Source organism: Gymnoscopelus braueri (assembly GCF_963280865.1).
Source record: "Gymnoscopelus braueri genome assembly, chromosome: 3".
Lineage (NCBI taxonomy): Eukaryota > Metazoa > Chordata > Actinopteri > Myctophiformes > Myctophidae > Gymnoscopelus > Gymnoscopelus braueri.
In genome coordinates, this window is record NC_137612.1 from 28,632,194 (window position 1) to 28,653,430 (window position 21,237).

General features: G+C 40.6%; 1 protein-coding gene across 2 annotated transcripts in view; it reads right to left on the minus strand.

Annotated features, from left to right (window-relative positions):
- The window catches only part of LOC308081344 (protein FAM107B), a 44,080-nt gene that overhangs the window by 20,468 nt on the left and 2,375 nt on the right, over nt 1–21,237 (minus strand). The window contains exon 2 of one of the 2 annotated variants that reach the window (XM_080423165.1): nt 7,647–7,734. In XM_080423165.1, the coding sequence (XP_080279291.1) occupies nt 7,647–7,734 (88 nt within the window). Of the gene's footprint in view, nt 1–2,118; nt 2,305–7,646; nt 7,735–21,237 lie in introns of those variants that run through there. The other variant, XM_080423166.1, reaches the window with a different exon arrangement.

Below are 21,237 nucleotides of genomic sequence, written 5' to 3' on the forward strand. Positions count from 1 at the left end.
CCATTCATCCTGAGAGAAAAATCAAGTGCACCGAACATTTCCTGATCTTATGAAGTCATTGGGGCTCTAGCTCTCATAATCAAATGTGTTCAGTGGAGCGGTCATGGTGCACTGTTTCTCAACTGATTTTGTACTTGGAAATGACTGTTGCATTGACCATGAACTCTAGACAAAAATAACAATATACTGTATTAGTCAAGGAACATTGACCAATATTCATCTATTACAGTTGTTACGAACAGCGTGTGACCCCCCTCTGGGTTCCAACGCACTGGTTGAGAAACATTTGTTTTGGTCCTTTTTAGACACTAAAAAGTGTCTGGGAAAGTGTCTGTGTCATTTTAGATTTGATATAGCAGCATACGTTTTTCAGAAAACTAAACTTGTAGAATTGGCTTTGGGCCTTCCAAACATCTACCACTCCCAATCGTCTACCAAGCTTATAAGCTTCAGGCAGCATTACTTATCAATCAGTACGTGTCCTACCCGACACCAGGATTTAAATTCCTCGATGGAAGAGTAGGGAGACCACCACCAACCGCAACACATGTACTAGTTATTTTGTATTAACATACTGTACTGTATCGCCCATAAATGTTTCATGTATTTAAATAAGTTCTGGATTGCAGCTTTAACTTACATTTGAAAAATATGTATTGTATTATATATGTATTACCGCACGTGTGTTGTTTTTAGTATTTAGAGCAGGAATCATAGTGTGAAACATAGCCAGCAAGCACGTGTGTCCTACTTTTAAATGTAGGCTACTACAGTTACAACCAAGGAAACCATGATAAGGAAATAACACAACAGCCCATTGACTGAAGAAAACCTACACTGTTAACCACTTTCACCCTGGTGTCTCTTTTTGTCAATATAGGCACAAAAAAAGCAAGTGACAAAACAAAAAAACAGATGTACAGGCTCACACAAAGTGTCATGACGCAAGTCCTTGTGAGCTTGAATAGTGGTTAATATAATGTACCAACAGCATGTACAGTAGAAACATGTACAAACGTATAGGCACACCAACAGTACATACATACTCACACCCACCCACACGCGCCACACACACACACACACACACACACACACACACACACACACACACACACACACACACACACACACACACACACACACACACACCTGCTGATAACTGTTCAAACATGAGCACCGGCAATGTTTATTTGAGAGGATCGCGGCCAATCCGCTGATCCAGAGGTTGAAGTCTGTCGCTGTTATTTTCTCTTAAGAAAACCCAGATACAGCCACTTGAAAACAACCAGAGAGACATCGATAAAGGAAGTGGTGTTCCAGAACAGAGTCAGCTGTGACATGGGAGCACATATTGATGTATTGATTTAAAATCTATAGGGTGCATTGAGCTGCCTAAAGTCTGCATGACTCACAGCTTTTAAAACTTAGTTGTTTCAGCATCTTTAAAGTAACAAATGTTGCCTAACTGTAGTACATACAATTTATAATCATTCTTCTTACACTATACACGTCTTAATGGGACAAATATTAACATGTTACTATATGGTCTCATCCAGTGTAACTTTATAATTCAAGTATTACAATTTCACAGTCATATAGTTTTTGTTCCCAATGAAAAAAAAGTACATTCCACACACAATGCAGCAAAAACTAAATTCATAAGTAATGATTTGAATTGAGTTGGATTGTAGTGTTGCTTTTATATGAATATTTCTTGCCCATCCACTAGAATACACAGTTGTTGTAAAGTACTGTGTGACCAATGACCATGCAAGGCAAGCAGGTACATTAAGTAGAGAGAACTACAGAGATTTGAGTTGTGGAGAACTGAAAAGCCTTTCATCACCAACCCTCCTCTCAGAAAGAGTTATTTTCTCTCCTTTTCATTCTTATCTGGAGCACACATTCAGTGCAGCAATTTCATATTAACACACACACCGTCCACAGTAGCCCCCTTCCCAGTGTAGCAGCGTATCACTTAAATTTGATATGTTGCACTGGCTTGTGCATGTTACTTGGAACAGTACTGCCTCAGAAAAACCGAACAACGACAAAAGTTAAAGAATAAGTTGACATCTGAATCTCCTTATTTCCTTTGTGCCAGCCGAAACCTCTTACCTGACTTGACCAGTCCTTCCCTGGCTCTGGTAGGCTGCTCGGGACAGTAGAGGCTATGGCTCATTCTCTGGGCCATCTCTGGGCTTCTTCCTCATGTGTGTGTGTATGTGTGTCTCCTGGTGTGAGCTGGGCTCTGTGTGTGTGTGTGTGTGTGTGTGTGTGTGTGTGTGTGTGTGTGTGTGTGTGTCAGTGAGCCCTACATGAGTGTGTGCTGTTGTCAGACTGGGCACCCTAGCGTCTGTCCTTTAGACATGCCTCCCCTCGGCAAAGGGCGAGTGTAAACAGTCACATGACCACTCCTGAGCATTCCACTGCCACCCCTCAGCTCCCACTCTCCCCTCCCTCCCTCTCTCTCTCTCTCTCCTTCTCTTCCTCCCTCCCTCCCTCAGTCTAAACTCAAACCTGTTCTCACTCTCTCCCACACTATCTCTCCCACGTGTGCTCTCTCTCTCTCTCTCTCTCTCTCTCTCTCTCTCTCTCTCTCTCTCTCTCTCTCTCTCTCTCTCTCTCTCTCTCTCTCTGGTCACTGCAGCCTCTTTCTCACCACCTCTCACTGCTGTGTTGTTAACTTATCGTCTTCACAGCCTCCCACATGCACTCACTGACTCTGTATGCACCCACTTCCTCCCTCTCTTGTCTCTTTCCCTCAATCTTTCTTTGTCTATCTTCCCTTTTCTCTCCTGCTGTCTGTTCTTCTCTTCCTCTGTCTTTCTGTGGCTCTCCATCTTCCTCCCTTTACCCCCCCCCTCTCTCTCTCTCTCTCTCTCTCTCTCTCTCTCTCTCTCTCTCTCTCTCCACCTCTAGCAGTCAGGATCAGAGCTGAGGGTTTAATCTCAAAGGCTTACTGCTCATATTAACTAAAAGTTTAAAGGAGTAGTTCACCCCCCCAACAAATACTTATTTGTTTATCAATTACACACCCCATGAAGCACTGAATTCATGGAGATTTTTTAGTTTTTGTTGCATTCCTGAGCCAATAATTTGATGACCGGCGGACTCTCCGATAGGAGACTCAACTGGAGACATTAGCATCTTTCCGCCGGTCATCAAATTATTGGCTTAGGAATGCAACAACAACTAAAAAATCTCCATGAATTCAGTGCTTCATGGGGTGTGTAATTGATAGAAAATAAGTATTTTTTTGGGGTGAACTACTCTTTAATTCTGTGTGCTATAGCTCTTAAACACTTAACACACCAGCAACAATATCTGCGGTAGCAACAGTCATTAGATTGCACCCTCCCAAAATGGTCAAACTTTACTAGATTTATCTAAGGAAGTTTGATTTTGAGCTTGTGAACTTGTGACTGAATGTTTTCTACATCTCATCTCATCTTTTTTTATTGTGGTTAATCTCTTATTTCTCCTTCCTTGTACATTAGGGGCATTTATCTGATGCCGTAAAATTAAGTGTTGTTGATGTAGAATACATTTCAATTCCTACAACACCAACATTTCAAGCAGCCAACAGGAAGGGTTAGAGCAATACATTAGTGCCCATATTTCATCCCATATTTCATCGTTCAATTTCTGTGATTCCACAATGATCATGTTACCGAGAAGGGCCAGGACAAGTGCTCGGAAGAGGGCTAGAGACACACAGACTACACAAACTACTATACCATACGGCCAAGGACCACAAAAAGATAAAGAAAAAAATTCATAATGTACCGTAATATTTTAAAATATACTGTTTAGAACAAGAGACCGCCCGCCCCCGTCCATTGAGTTCGATGGACAGGTGGTGCCATCTTGAGAGGTTTTCAGCTATCACTTTCAATGGTGTGACGTCATGTTCTCTTTCTATTATACCGGGCTATTCAAGAGATTACATGTTTGAGACATCATAGCATCCCTTGTTTTCTCTTCAATCACTTTCCTCTGACCTTGGGGAAGGCAAATCAATATTTGTGAAAATGAGCCATTCCTTTCCTAAGACAGTCTGAGATGGCTGTGGTGGAGGCGATCTTATAGAGCAGTGGTTTTCAACCCTTTTCATATCAAGGTCCATTATTGTCTCCGCCAGGCCGAAAGGCATGGCGAGAGAGTATGTTTTGCCCCCTGTCCGTCCGTCCGTCCATCCGTGTGTCTGTGTGTCCGTCATTCTGTCTGTGGACAGCTAATCTCCGGCACCGTTGGCTTGCTCGCAGTGAAACTGAGCACACACACTCCCTGGATGCCACAGCAGAACCTCTGCCCCAAATTTTTCACATGGGCCTTTTAGAGCGCCACCAGGAGGCCGATTTGTGCAAAACATATTTTTTGACTGTACTCCTACAGATTTTGTCCAACAATCCCGCAAATCGGTACACAGTATCTCTATAGTCATTAAACGAAACAGGTCTTTCAGATTTTTCATATTCCATCCTGATTGGCTAAAAATGGCTTCCAAAGTTTGCGGGACTGCTCCGTTTTGAACAAAACGCCTCAAATCATGAACACATTTCCTTGAAATTTTGCACGCATATTTCCATTTTTTCATATTACTCCTTCCGATTTTATCCAAATTTCACGCAAATCAGTACACATGATCTTTATAGTCATGTGATCAAGACGGATCTGTTTGATTTGTCATATTCCATCCTGATTGGCTACGATTCACATCTAAAGTTTGCAGTAGTGGTTTGTTTTGAACAAAATGCCGCAAATCATGAACGCAGCATCCGATTGCGGTCAAACTTTGCACGCACATTCACACTATGTTGAGGAGCAAATGCCACCCTTTTAAAATTGGCCTGTTATAGCGCCACCAGCAGGTCTAATTTAGCAAAACAATTGTTTTGAACAAAATGCCTCAAATCATGAATGCAGTGTCCGATTGCCGTGCAAGGCCTAAGAAGAAATGTCACCCTTTTCACATTGGCCTATTATAGCGCCACCAGAAGGCCACAATAACCTACAGTACCTGACCTGGCGGAGACCTGTGCTCCGAGGAGCACTTTTTCTAGTTTATTGTGCATTTGAGCCACTGACCACCATTTGATGAGATTTAGCCTCTCAGACTTAGAATATTTTGTTGTCGTTGGATACGATTTTGTCCACAATTCCATGCTGTATTGATGTTGGTACCAATAGGAGAGATAAAAGGCAAACGTCGATCAAAATAACAATTATTTCATTAAGTAGTGCAGATGTTTAACACTAATTCAACTCTTGAGAGCGTAAAATGAAACCAAATGGACCCGTAAGGGTCCATTTGGTTTCATTCTACGCTCTCAAGAGTTAAAGATCCATGAGGGTCCATTTGGTCACAAAACACCATTTGGTCACCAAACTTGGTCACCAAAAACCCATTTGGTCACCAAACCATGAGGGTCCATTTTGGTCACCATCATTTAGCTGGGGACCACCTGGAACCCCCTCAAGGACCACTGGTGGTCCCCGGACCACTGGTTGAGAACCACTGTGATAGTCACAGAGGGCTTAGTGTTTAAGCTTGCACACCCAGTGAGCGTCATCAAAGCTGTGATGTGACCACAACTTTTTTTTTTGTATAATAATCCATCTCATATTATGAATAAATAAAAAGAAGCTTGTATTTTTATACCCTTTTTGTGCTCACCCTAAAGTATAATCAAGGAGTATTTGGTTGTTATGTGGCATACAGAGTTCAAAGTTGCCTGTTGTTGCTATACTTTTCAGGTCTATGATTAGCCCCAAAGAGACGCGCTTGGTTTAACAACTGCTTTGATCTAATATCAAAGCATCTCTCTTCAACAGTGTGGCAAATCATGGTAGTGTGCAGGGATTGTTATGTTTGTGTCCAAATGAAAAATAAGCATTCCTGAAAAACAGTGATGTAAAAAGTAACCAAGTACATTTACTCAAGTACTGCACTTAAGTACAATTGTGAGGTATTTTTTTTACTTTACTGGAGTATTTATAATTTTCAGTACTTTTACTTCTACTCCACTACATCTCAGAGGCAAATATTGTACTTTTAGTCCACTACAATTATTTGAAAACTTTAGTTACAAGTTACTTCGTAGAGTTTGATTATTGTTACAAAACATACATTAACCACTTCAACCCTATATACATTTCGGCCATTTGAAAATAGCCGAACTACAAGCTCACAATGCGTCGCGATGCACCTGTCCCCACAGGTTACTCTTCCAGTATGTTTGCAAATTAAATTAAATTAAAATCATGTGATTTCTACAACATCCACTTGTAGCAATGTGCTCTCCTGTGAAATCCTCAGTAATTGTTTTTGAGGGACTAAGCCTCCAAACACAGTACCGGATCAAAATTGTACAAACTAATGTGTTTACCAAAGCACATGTACCGCTTCAAATTAGATCTCATAGCACATCCAAGCTTTCCCCAAATCTGTCATTTGGAATTACCCGTAAATTAATGAATGAATAAACATATGAACAAACAACTTGCAAGTTTCATGACCTTTCCTTTTAGACTGTTTCCCCTTCCTTTTTGTTTATAGACTGGTAATAGCAAGACTTTCAGGTAAAAGAAAGTTAAGCTTCTCAGAGGGGTACCTGTCCACCACCATGGAGTCTAAGGGGTTAATCCACGTGGTGCATACAACTAGGTTGAGCGTCTACACCAACACAATTGACCAGTGGTGGAAAAAGTACTCAATTGCTTTACTTAAGTAAAAGTATCAATACTGCAATGTAGAAATACTCGTAAAGAAAAAGGTAAAAGTCCGGAATTCAAAATGCACTTGAGTAAAAGTACAAAAGTATTGGCATCAAAATGGACTTAAAGTACCAAAAGTAGAAAGTACTCATTGTGCAGAATGTCCCATTTCAAGTTTTCAAATGTATAAAAATCATTTGAAAATAGCCGTTCTACAAGCTCACAATGTGTTGCGATGCGTCACATTGTGAGCTTGTAGATCGGCTATTTTCAAATGGCCGAAATGTACGTATAGGGCTGAAGTGGTTAATGTATGTTTTGTATTAATAATCAAAATCTACAAAGTAACTAGTAACCAAAGTTTTCAAATAATTGTAGTGGAGTAAAAGTGCAATATTTGCCTCTGAGATGTAGTGGAGTAGAAGTATTGGAAATTGGAAATACTCAAGTAAAGTACAAATACTTCAAAAAGTACAGTACTTGAGTAAATGTACTTATTTACTTTACACCACTGGTAATTGGCACAACGATTAAATTGGGAGACAAAACGGGTAAAAAAATTGGCAAAAAAAAGGGGCTATTGACAATAATGTAATATCAGTGTGTGTTGGCGTCACAGGTTTGTTCACATACCACATACAGACAGACCCACAATGTCACGGGCTCAAGTTGGGCTCATGACCTGTGTCAAGTGTCTTCCTGTCTGTCCGCCCCTCCTTTCACGACAGACAAATAAAATCAACAGAACGCCTCCTGAGAGGTAGCGAAGTGGCGCGGCCAAAGGCAGCTCATGGCCAACAGGCAACAGGTCCATTACACCTCTACGACGTGCATGGAAAGCAGAACGACAAGGTGGGATAACCATCAGAGGTTGGGTCACAATTGTTCTCTAAGAAGGGCTGTAACGTGATAAGGCCAGAACCTACCTGAACCGTTGGGGTTTCCATTAGAGTGGTTTCCATTTTTTACACGCTGCTGCTTTGCTGGTGGCCCATGGTCAATGTTGTACGCCTTCTGTGTGGAGGAGAGGAGGAGAGAAGGAGAGGAGGAGGAGGATAGAAAGACATTATAGTTTTAATGTAGACATAGTATTGCAGAACATTGTAAATCAGAATTCATTTGTAATTCATGTTGCGTTGCTGGCATCATAATAAAGTATGTGTGAAACTTGACATCTAATGGTGAAAAGCAAGGTACTGAACTGGTGCTGCCAGTTGATGTCACTACCTTACTCTAGAGCAGGGGTAGGCAACCTTTATTATCAAAAGAGCCATTTTTGGCCCAAAAGATTATTACAAATCTGTCTCGAGCGGCTTTTTTTGTTAGCTTTTTCTGGTGTTTCAATATAACTTTTTTTTTTATTGTTTGCTAATTTCTCAAAGCAGATCAAGTATACCAGTAAGCCAGAAGCGATGGTGGTGAAAGCAAACGAACCAAGCATTAATAAATTCTTTATTTTCCTTCAATGATTAGTTTCTTATTTTTATCTGGTGTATGGGCGACACTTTTTTTTACTAATAACTTTACTTTAATAACTTAACTTTATGCCTAAAGTAAAAAAAAAACCAGAAAGAAAACCTCTTATTCCTTTGCATACTTCTTTGCAAGCAACTGGGAGCCACGGGAGAGGGCCCAAGAGCCACATGCGGCTCTAGAGCCGCAGGTTGCCTACCCCTGCTCTAGAGTGTGACACATACAGGACAAACTGATACTCCTGGGCTGCTCCTGCAGCCTGGTTGCCCGAGAAAATGTTGCAGAAAATGTTATCACTGTACGCAGAAACGTACAGTGATAAAGAAAATTATCCCAAAAACATTGCATGTGAACGTAGTCCGCAGGTGAGAACCATGTAGGGTCAATCGTCGATTATACGTTGCATACTGACCCTAAACCTAACCTTAACCCTAACCCTAACCATAACCCCCAAACCTAACGTTTTTGTGGTCCAGAAACGTTATACGTTTCCTCTGCCGATAGGGTTGACTCCTGTCATTAGCTCTGGGAATGTTGGCAGAGCAAATGACTCATCACAAATGAGTAGCCACTTTGTGGCGCGTTGTGACTGTGTTCAGATTTCGATATCCAGCATTGGCTGGGTTATACCTGGGCTCATGGGTCAACTCGACAGAGCAAGGCCTTATTAACGTAAGGACAGCACTTGCATGGAGGACTCTGAATGGCATGGCCAGTGTGTGGAAGTACAACCTCCACTGACAAAGCTCAGCTTTTTCTCTGCGTCCCTGGTCCCTGGCTTAATCCATTCAATCCGGGAACGCATCTGTGTCATTTTAGATTTTAGCTTTAGCCATTATTTTATACTTTGGCTATTAAAAAATGCGCTATGAGCTTGTATATCTGCTATTTTCTTTGAAAAATCGTGAAAATGTGTGCAAATCTTTGTATATATATATATGGGTTTTTTTTTAAGCAATTATTTTTTACTCAAATCTTTGCTTCTGGGGGTCCCTGGAACTAAATATTTTCAGATGGGGGTCAGCGACCAAACACATATACTTTTGGGGGTCCTTGACATGAAAAAGTTGGAGAACCCACTGATATTATAGCAACATACGTTTTTCAGAAAACTGTTAGGATTTAGAAGACATTTGTAGATGCGTTCCCGGATTGAATGGGTTAATGCACTTGCCCGCCACAACTTGAACTTCATATAGTAGATCACCTATAGGCATTTGTCGTTGCCTGAGGTTGGACACCAGCAACCGTGTTTTGAGGGCCAATCTTTGTCCACGTCTGACATGCTGAGGTTATTCCACAATGAGGTCAATCACGGTGACAGTTCAGCACACAGCTGCACTTCAGCTTGCTCTGATTGGTCAGCTACCGTTTCAGCCCTAGCCTATAGGGCTGTTAATAGATATCAGACCTAGTATAAGGTCTGGAGCGTATAATTATGCTGCGGCATATAATTCAATATATGCTGGTCTATGGTTGTACTTGTTTTGGTTTTGGATGAGGACATCGCCTGCCATAAATCTTTTCTGCTGATGTTTGCCCTATTCTTCCCCTAACTATTTTTGGTGATATCTCCTGACCTAGCACAACACCAGTCAATAACGGATGGCCAGTGCAGTACCCTGCTTTTTACCAAAGATGTCAGACTTCACACAAATTTAGTTACCCTTTAATATACTGCCATTAGAATGCTACAATGCTCTGCAGAGGAATCCAGAATGGAATTAACCTTCATTTCCCCTCCAAGTAAGAAACAGCTTCTCTCTCTCCTTTGCCATCATCCATCTTATTTTCGCTGCCTTCCTTTTTTGTACTTTCCCCTCCCTAAACCAAAACTATTCTTCTCTGTTTCATCTTAATCTGCCTTCCCATTGTCTTTAAACAATGTGAAAATGTTTACTGATAGGCTAATTATTCGTGATAATGGTTTCGTGTTGAATTGAGTGTTTGTTCAATCATAAAGATTATATTCCTCCTCATGACAGTTTGCCCAGCAGAAGTGTTAAACATCTACTTACATTACAGAAACACTTGACATATTGTTTCTACAGGGCCATTTCTACAATATGAGTTAACCCATTTCTGCTTTGACTTTGGACTATTATCCACTTAAACTCTATATACTTAGTAAGGGAGTTCGAAATGGACCCTAACACGTCTATAAATATGAGAGGGATTTGGTTCCATTATACACTCTCAGAGTTTTGGGGGTCCTTTAAATTTAAAAAGTTTGGGAACCACTGCTCTACACTAAATACCGTATATCTTTGCAGAAAATAGCTGCTATAGGTCTAGAAGATCTACAAGTTGCGAGCTAGTGAGCTACTATTTTTCTCAACCCCTACTCACTCCTCCCTCTCCCCCCCTCATCCCTCTCTCTGGCTGGGTTCCAGGGCTCTACTCTGCTCCTCCATACCAGAGTCTTGCATCCTCCAGCCCCTTCCCAGTGGACTGGGTCTTTTCAGACACAGGGACACTTGGACACCCCTCTCTGCTGGCTGAATGGATATTGTGTTGGTGTTCTATGGTTGCTAGGAGAGTCTGCCTTAGGCTTCAATGTGGTGACAAGGCCCTTACTGTCTTAGTTCCCCCCTTTCCACCAACACCACCACCACTAGCAAAGGGTGTGTGGGGGCTATTGAGGTGTGAGGTGAATGCTGCTCACTGCATGGGAATGTGTGTGTGTGTGTGTGTGTGTGTGTGTGTGTGTGTGTGTGTGTGTGTGTGTGTGTGTGTGTGTGTGTGTGTGTGTGTGTGTGTGTGTGTGTTTGTGCACATGCATGCACGCATGTGTGTGCATGGATCCATGCATGTATGTGTGTCTGTGTGTGCACGTGCACGCATGTGTGTGCATGGATCCATGCATAATATGTGTGTGCGTGCGTGCACACTTGTATGCGCAATTGCGTGTGTGTGTGTGTGTGTGTGTGTGTGTGTGTGTGTGTGTGTGTGTGTGTGTGTGTGTGTGTGTGTGTGTGTGTGTGTGTGTGTGTGTGTGTGTGTGTGTGTGTGTGTGTGTGTGTGGGGTGGGCGTGTGTATCTGAGGGTGTTGGATTTGATTTAATGAATGATCTCTTTCTCCTAAATTGGCTTCTGTTGTCCATGTGTTGGAACAGGGAGTTCCACTCTTCTCTTCCCGGCTCAAGCTTCATGCCAGCATATTGATAATAGTGTAGTGAGTGACCTTGAGGAAACATCCTTCTACATAGGCTCTTCTTGACTTATGTTAACATACAACACCAGGACGATAATCAGTGAAATGTACCAGATCATGTGAAATGTTTCAAATCCTGTGAAATCAACTCTGAATGGCATTTAAATATCTCTTCCAGCCCTGACACACATTACTGTAAAGAAACTTTACTCTGTGTTAATCTATATGCTTTGACTTCCTGTGGTGGGACTTTATGGTTAGGTTTAGGATGTACGCATGTACATCCATGCATGTACTATTCCAGTGGTGTAAAGTAACTAAGTACATTTACTCAAGTACTGTACTTATGTAAAAGTTTGAGGTACTTTTACATTACTGGAGTATTTCCAATTGTCTATACTTTTACTTCTACTCCACTACATCTCAGAGGCAAATATTATACTTTTGCTCCACTACAATTATTTGAAAACTTTAGTTACCAGTTACTTTGCAGATATAACTTATTACATTATAAAACATACATTAACCACTTTAGCCCTATTTTATACCTAGGCTATTTGAAAATAGCCGATCTACAAGCACACAACGTTGTGAGCTTGTAGATCTGCAATTTTCAAACATTTTAATACTTTTACTTTTGGTACTTTAAGTATATTTTGATACCAATACTTTTGTACTTGTACTCAAGTAAATGTAGAATTCCGGACTTTTACTTGAGTACTTCTACAGAGTACTTCTACATTGTAGTATTGATACTTTTACTTAAGTAAAACATTTGAGTACTTTTTCCACTACTGTACTATTCCATGGAACTTGTACAACATGGATACTATGCATATATCATATATGCATACAGTATAATACATTATACTATATATGCACTGCACATATACATGCATCTACACAGTAAAATCCTCAGTGTTAATCAATCAATGTGTAACTCAGGGAGGCTATAATTGTAATGTGTGCACCCTCAGAGTTAAATGAACAGATTTGACTATTTACAGTATCTGTCCCTTTTGCAACATACCACAGTACAGAGTTGGTCGAGCTTTATTTGTCCATGGCACCTACTATAACCCCCTCTGACCTGGCTTTGAAATATATTGAGGCCTTTCTAAGCAGTATTAGCAACAGCTCAGCTGGGTCACGTAAGAAGTCATAAGCAGCAAAGCCTGTGCTAATAACTATAGAGTTGAGAGTTTGAAATGAGCTTAGTTGGAATTAATGTCTGTAAGATATACTGTAAGTCTATACTTTCAACGTTGCTGTCATTGAGTACTGAATACAGACATTAAGGGATATCATCCTACTGTATGATTCCTCACTTCACGATCATTTGTTCTGTCGTGAAATAGGTCAAATATTATAATGAAATGTATTGAATTTGTCTCGGAGTCGGGACATTTAGTTTCTGTGTGATATTATGTCTGTACAATTAGAATTTAGTTATATATATATTGTAGAGAAGAAGGATTGCTTCGAGTTCGACACCTTCTAGTATAAACCATGGACACTGCAACAAGACCATTTTACAAGAGTAAAAGTCTTACAAACTGCAATGGGATGGGGAAATTATAATTATAGTTATTGCACCTACTGGCCAGAGCAGGCAGGCTGGAGCTTTGGTTGGGAGGCTGGCAGAGAAAATCAGCCTGATCAACATATCAACTACAGCCATACGGATACATACATTGAGAATAAATGCACATTTTAAAATGGCTGGAGAGAGACAGAGAGAGAGATTCATCTATAGAACTATACAGTAGGTTTGACATTACGCCTGCATGTGGTAACCAAGCTGTTGTATGCTGATTGTAACTGAATCTAAGTTTTGTAATGTACTGTATGTGTCTCCATTATAATGTCGTTTTGTCTATTATTACTATTCATTACTACAGTTATTTGTCAGATACCTTCATGCAAAACTTAAAGGTGAAAGGTACAAAGGGCAGTCTGACATCTAGTGGACATGAGTGAAATGACACACTTGCATCCACCATGTTACCAAGCTTCTTGAGGGGGCTCTTAATAACTCAACTCTGCTAGGCTGTTGGGTCACTTCATGTCAAGCACTCTGCTTAATTACTGACCAAGCAACTCCTCAGCAAGCCCTGGCACCACAGTTGGTTGTGTGGTGGACAAAGTATTCACCCCCAGTACTTGAGTCAAAGTATAGATACTAGATATGTATACTAAATATTACCCAATTACGAGTGAAAGTACTTAGTATTCAAGAGTACAAATTACAAAGTACATTTTGTTTTTAATATCAATGCAATATCCATTGCTGACATTTTGACATTTTCCAAAGAAAATTCAACGATTTTCCAGAACTCTTTATTCTACAAAGATTGGAAATGGTATGATATAGTTATGTAAGGCATGGCCTTGCATAACATGGTTCTGTCCATTTGCAAAGAATCAAACAGGTGAAATTTGTTATTCTGACTAACCTCCAGACATACTGTACTTCTCTTTGTACTGAACTTCTTCTGAACTTAGGAGACTTCAATATTTCACTGTCAATTCCACCCACTCTGTAAGCAAATTCAATAAGCTCAACAAAAGCCATGCAGTACCATAATACAATAACCAAATATTTGCTACTTCATTGCCACATGGCATGCATTCTTTATCTGACAAAGACCACACTTCATAACAGTACAGGACTGGTTTCCAAGGATATGTTTAAATGAAAATGGAAAATCAATGCAAACTTTAGCTGTTGTTGAAATGAGTTGTTCAAAACATAAACTACTTCTTTATGTTTACTTTAGGTGCAGATTCAGTTGTTATTGTATCTCATGTGCCAAGGTTTATATTATAGAAATACTGTGGACGTCTATATTCTTATATGACATATCTGAGGTCTGTGTGTATATTTTATTTATTTGTACTAGTTTCGGCCGGGGGTTGTCAAATCTCTCTTGTATTGTGTTAGCCATGTCTGAAATTTATATTGTACTTGTTAGTGTCTGACAGGTGGGCCCAAGTGCAGAACCCCAGAAGCAAGCAGAGAGAGAGAGAGAGAGAGAGAGAGAGAGAGAGAGAGAGAGAGAGAGAGAGAGAGAGAGAGAGAGAGAGAGAGAGAGAGAGAGAGAGAGAGAGAGAGAGAGAGAGAGAGAGAGAGAGAGAGAGACCCACACACAGGCAGGCAGGCAGGCAGACAGACAGACAGACTGACAGACAGGCAAGCTGGTGGGCAGATACAGATTAAAACTGTACGTGAGGTAAACAGATAGATTGTTAAGTAGCTGATTAACTGAGAAGCTATTGAGTCACAGTTATAATGCAAGTAAGCTGGATATAGTCACAAAAGTCTACAAACTAACAAGGTTCTGCAAGTGTGTCCTTAAAATCTTCTATCCTTAAATAGCCTTGAGGCTATGCCATGCTTGCGTCACACACCCCTGCGATGAGGTCGCGCAAGGAAACCTGACAGTACTGTGTCTCCAACACAAGATGTTATCTGGCTGCCTGGTGGTAAACAGGGGTCACCCAAACACACACTAGCTGAGTAATACATTGTAATAGATCTGTATGGCCTTGTGGCTCAGACAGTTAGCATACAGTAAATACCACACAGGCATGAGGCTAATCGACATCCTGGGACCTGCTGCAGTGCCGGCCCAAGGTTTCTGGGGGCCCTAAAAACCACACACTGTCACGTCAACAATGCTTTTTGAAATAGGGATTGGTTAACACACTCACTTACCGCCAAAGGGGAGAATTCTCCCCTTTTAATTATTTTTTTTTATTCTGTTTTTGAATTCCTAAAAAGTTTCTCTAATTTTTGAGTATACATTTATAACCCTAACCCTAACGAATTAATAAAAAAAATATATATATTAAAAAAAATATCCATTCACTTCAATGTTAAAAAATAAACGGACAAATAATTCACATTGTTTCTATAAAAAAAATATAAAAACCCTGGCAGTGTGATTTTATTATGAAAAAACTTTGGCGGTGAATAGTTCACCCCCAAAATGACTTTTTTCCTATCGATTAGTCACCCCATGGATACTTGAATTCATGGATATTTTTTTTTTTTTGTCACATTCCTAAGCCAATAATTTGATGACCGGCAGCGGTTCCGGTAGGAGACACAACGAGTCTCCTTTGTGTCTCCTACCGGAAACGCCGCCTACCGGTCCGCTGGTGATCAAATTATTGGCTTAGGAATGCGACAAAAACAAACAAATATCCATGAATTCAAGTATCCATGGGTTGACTAATCAATATCAATTTGGGTGAACTATCCCTTTAAATGAGTTTCAGCGACATCCACTTGATTTCTATATACAGTATAATGTCACAAATGCACTGGTGCAGAAAAATACAAGCTTGATTGAATTTCATGGCATTTACATTAGATGCCTGGGGATGTTGAGTTACGCTGACTAACTGTTGTTTTGCAAATAATAGTTTCAACTCTTTCTGCTGTAATCTCAACAATGTGGCACCCAGACCAGACCAAGACAGAACCTTTTACTTTGTTACTCCTAGGTAACATTTGACCTTGTCTGTGGTGGCTACAATCATATGAAGCCACATTCCAGTTCCTGACCTGTCACCTCATGACAACAACACATACCACGGTTTATAAATGGCTTCCCTTCTTCTGAAATAGAAATGGTATTTTAATCATTTGCGAAGCAAAGGTTAGTCAACAGAACTCAACATCCCCAGGCTGATCTAATGCAAATGTCATGAAATTCAATAAAGCTTGGATTTAATAGGAATGGCATCGCTTATTCTGAAATAGAAATCATCTCTAAAAAATACTTATAATCATGCCATTTAATTACACTGGGATCTATCTCACAGTTTTGTCCTACATGTTCATGGTTAGAAGGTTTATTGAGTGTAAATTAATTATATGACATAGAAGCCAATGAAGCCATACATTATACTATATGGCATATATAAGATCGCTAGGAATAGGGTCATATTCATGTAAAATACCTGCACGGAACTGTTCATGCACATTCATAGCAGATAGCTTTAACTGGATTCTCTCTTGATCACACATAATCTTTTCATTACATTGCTCTGCAATTAATTCATTTCAAAAGAGAGAATCTGTCACGTCACAAACTGCCCGCTATAAAATACAGGTGTAGAACACATTTGTCCAGCATTGGATCCGCACAGGCGCACATAGTGTGAAACAGTAAAATCCTCAACGTTAATGTAGCCATTTGTATCACAGATACAAATGTGGTTACATTTGTATGCTCTCAGAGTTCAAATAATACTCAGAATTATACTGTGTGATCTCAGTTTCTGAATTATTCATGTCTTATACCACTGACCACAAGTATCTGTCTGCCTCCATGGTTCCTGGTTCTGAATTCCTCCTGTTTAATGGATTATTACAGACGAATGGAGGGCAAGATGTGTCTGAGGTGCTTTCTTCCTTTTACTGAACCCTGTATGAAAACACATCTAAATTCATCTTAACCACTTTAACTCCTGTAGTCTTATAGAACCGGACTTGAGTTTACAACTGTACATTGACCACTTTATCCGTCAACACCAAATCTCTTTGCCAAAAATAGCCGATTCTCTCACACACACACACACACACACACACACACACACACACACACACACACACACACACACACACACACACACACACACACACACACACACACACACACACACACACACACACACACACACACACACACACACACACACACACACACACACACACACACACAATTCCCAAACACTCCAACATACCCACACATAAGGAGCCCATTCTTTTAGACCGTTGATTTTTGATGTATGTTGTTGAATGAACTATTTATCAAATGGTTGGGTTAAGCTTCAGGTTTAATCTTTAACTTCTTTAAGAGGAACATTTTCCACTTCACGCTCTGCTGATCATTGCTTTTCAATGCAAAATGTCCACATAGTTAATGTGTACTCTATGATTGGGATAAACTATATGTTTCACATACTGTACGCTGAATGAACTTCTTGAAGCAAGGGGAGATATGAACTATATCTACTGCCTATTCTTCACCACACACACACACACACACACACACACACACACGCAGACACAGACAGAGACAGAGACAGACAGACAGACAGACAGACACACAGTATTACTGTCAAAGCATTGATTTTAAAACCACTTTTTCAATTTACCTGCTGGCCAAACCTAACCCTAACCTAAACCTGACACGCACGCACATACACATGTGCGCACACACACACACACACACACACACACACACGCACACACGCGCACACACGCACACACACACGCATTCTTTCATTTGTAGGGAAATTTCCTTACAACTTCTTTCATTTGTAGGGAAATTTCCATACAACTGAACTGACTAGGGGGACCACGTGCGCGCACACACACACACGCACGCACGCACGCACGCACGCACGCACGCACGCACGCACGCACGCACGCACGCACGCACGCACGCACGCACGCACGCACGCACACACACACACACACACACACACACACACACACACACACACACACACACACACACACACACACACACACACACACACACACACACACACACACACACACACACACACACACACACACACACACACACACACACACACACACACACACACACACACACTCTTTCATTTGTAGGGAAATTTCCTTTAACTCCCTTTTCTCTGCCTTTGGTATTCTTTTTAATATGTTGCATTTAGGTTTCCCAGTGCATGAAAATGTCCTCTACTTTGACTTCACTTGTGTACAGTATGTCCAGCACAGTATGTCCAGCACAGTATGTCCAGCACAGTACACACCTTGCTGTTGTCTTATCGTCGTTGTCAGGCGGAAATATTTTCCATATCTCCATATTTCAACGTTTTCTGTTAATTTCGTAAATTACTTTACTTTTTGAGTTTGTGAGCTTGTAGATCTGCCTCTTTTTTTTCTTTTTTTTCTTACATTTTGAAAGTGCAGAAAAAGGGATTTGTTTCGGTCACTCAGACCTTCATCAGGTATGTGCGGGACTCCCTTTGTTCTGCTCTTCGAGTTAATTACTCCGACGCACCTGTCCGTCTCCGTAGGTGTGCAAAAGGAGTTTTTCTTCTTCGACATTTTGAAAGTGGTTAAGTGGATAATTATTAGAGCACCGCCGATCCGACCGCTATGTCAGTCCTTGTCCCTTTTATGCCCATATATGGAGATCCCTGATGTCATCAGTATATGCTCATATATAGGCATGTGACGGGGTTATGTCTGGGTCATAGTGATGGGCCGCCCACCCGTCGGCCTGCCGTCCCATTAGCCAATTTTAATATGGGATTTAAACAATAAAGTATTAACAATTAAATAATAAAACTAAATTGTAAGTTCTACATTGGATTCATTGGAACACAGGATCTTTTTTTCCATTTCCTCAAAAGTAACATCTTTGGACATACAAGGTTTCCACCAGACAGCTACGTTATGTAGAATAGTTTGTTTACTCTGCTGGTGTCTGGGCTGCCCACTGAGGTAGATTAAGACAATCAGAGAAAATCCCTGCCCTAAATTAACCAACAGACTAAAAATACTCCAACTGTAGAAACAAGTGTTCTAAGTTAACACGTTTATATATATATAAAAGAAAAGGAGCATGTGTACCCGCATGCTTCATGTGCACATTTGTGCACGGATACGGTTGATGTCTTGAGAGGGAAAAGGTGGCAACTCCATTCACAGGAATGATTTCAAAGCTACAATCAAAAGGACTTCACGTAATTGAACAGGAATTACAAACTAATGGTCATGGCAGTAAGACTTCACATGCAGCACAAAGGTACAGTACAATATAAATGGTAGAGACGTGCTAGCGTCAAGCGCTGTGTTCTGTATACAGAAATATCTATTCATGCTGCATGTTTCTCTTTGAATATCGCTGCACTCATCTCAAATCCCGGCCTAGCTGATGAAAACATGAAGATAGTACATAGATGATACATACATTTTGACGAATCTAAACAGACATGACCAGCAGAGTGAGACTGGCAAAGACCACCAAATCATAAGGGTCAGGAATTGGTCACATGTTCTGCCTTCAAGTTGCCAAATGAGCTGTGTTGCCTTACATAACCACAGAAATTGTTCTGAAAATAAAACGTGTTGCTCTTTACCCACACACTCTGCCTCCCTCTCTGAGGGCAGAGTGCTGCAGTTCACTGCCAAGTTGCATTCAGACAGTGATATCAGTTGAACTGTAATGCCCATTAATGGTGTAGTGGATGAGGCGCTGAGTCCTGACCCGCCACACACAGCTGTCCTGGGATAGAAATATACCAGTATCCTTCAGCTTTCTGTCTCAATAAAAGATAAATGCAACCCCAAGTGAACTTATCCTTTGCCAAAATAACTATGAATTATGGATTGGTCAGGAAGATCTGGGCTTTGTTGCTAGGGGCCAAGATTTGTACTTGCTTGATGAATACAGGTCCAGACAACTGTTGCTTTTTGCTGACCGTGAAATCTGAGGTTTGAAGCGCATTGTCCGTCCCTAAGGACATAGAAAGGTACACGATTTTGAACCCTACAAACTTGGGCACTATCGACGATTTTGAACCCTGTACAAACTTGCGCCGCACAGTTGTCTTCTCTAGAAGTCTGACAGCATCTCTGCGCAATAGAAAGGCAGTGTTGTTGTTGTGATCTCTGGGGTTGGTACAAGGACTGTGAAGTCCAAACTGGGCATCCAAACAGTGTCTGCCAAGCAATGCCTGGAAGCTGGCAGAGGGTAATGAAATTACAGCTCAGTCAGGCAGTGACATTTACAACGAATGAAAGCCCAGAGCTGCTCTTTCCCCATTCTGTCTCTCACTCTGTCCCTCATCTTTGTGGCGGAAATTCTCTCCAAACTCAATTGCCAGTTCAAGTCAATAAACAGAATGTCAAATTCAAAGATACCTGGCTCTGTATCAGAAATGAATACAGTATGCGGATATGGCAGTTGATTTAAAATGTTGATTTAACCAAGACCACTTTTTTTTTAAATGATAAAAAAAAAGAAGGAAGAAATACCTGCACACTGATAATTAAGCTAACAATATTTAATCATGATTTTAATTATTGTAACTTGCAAACTGGGTCTGTATAGGTGCTCTTCCAGAATTCCATATAGGAATATTAATGACATGTATTGGAACAATGTGTAATCAGATCATGCGTCTGTGATAAACGTGATAAACGTACTACTTGTGATTGTTAAATGTACTGCTCATTGAGGGTTTTGTCGACACAAAGGGCTGTTTGCTTGCAGATTACGAGATGTGTACCCACTATTCATTGTGACAATGACACATGACTGTTCAAATAAAGTTGGACTGAACTGCACATTATCTATTCCAACCCCACGTGAACAATATCAACATTTATTCAACAAATTGTGAAACCTACTTTAGTGACACCGTTCCCTTCTTGACTTCACTGCTCATATTGCACATACAGTATAAGTTGTCTGAGTTGTGTTTCAGTGTCAGCTATTGTAACAGTTGATTTGTGTTATATGTATCCCTAGACTTGCTCTTGCCCAGAGCATCTGACAAGATGAACAATGACAGAACAAGTTTCTCATCTTATACACAGTAAAATCCCCAGTGTTAGTGGCATTTGTAACTCAGAGTGTACAATGTAACCAAATGAACTGGTAAGGATCCATTTGGTTACATTTGTACAGCATTTGATTACACATATACAGTCTTAGAAACTTCTGGATGTAACAGTGTAGTAATCACCATTATTATAACAACCAAAAGTCAAGAGTACAGGGTCTTAACAGTACCCAAGGTGATAAGAAATAAGTTACAAATTAGAAAGAGAGTTGGGGTCCCTGATGGCTCAGTTAGTGCTCAGACCATAATGCTCC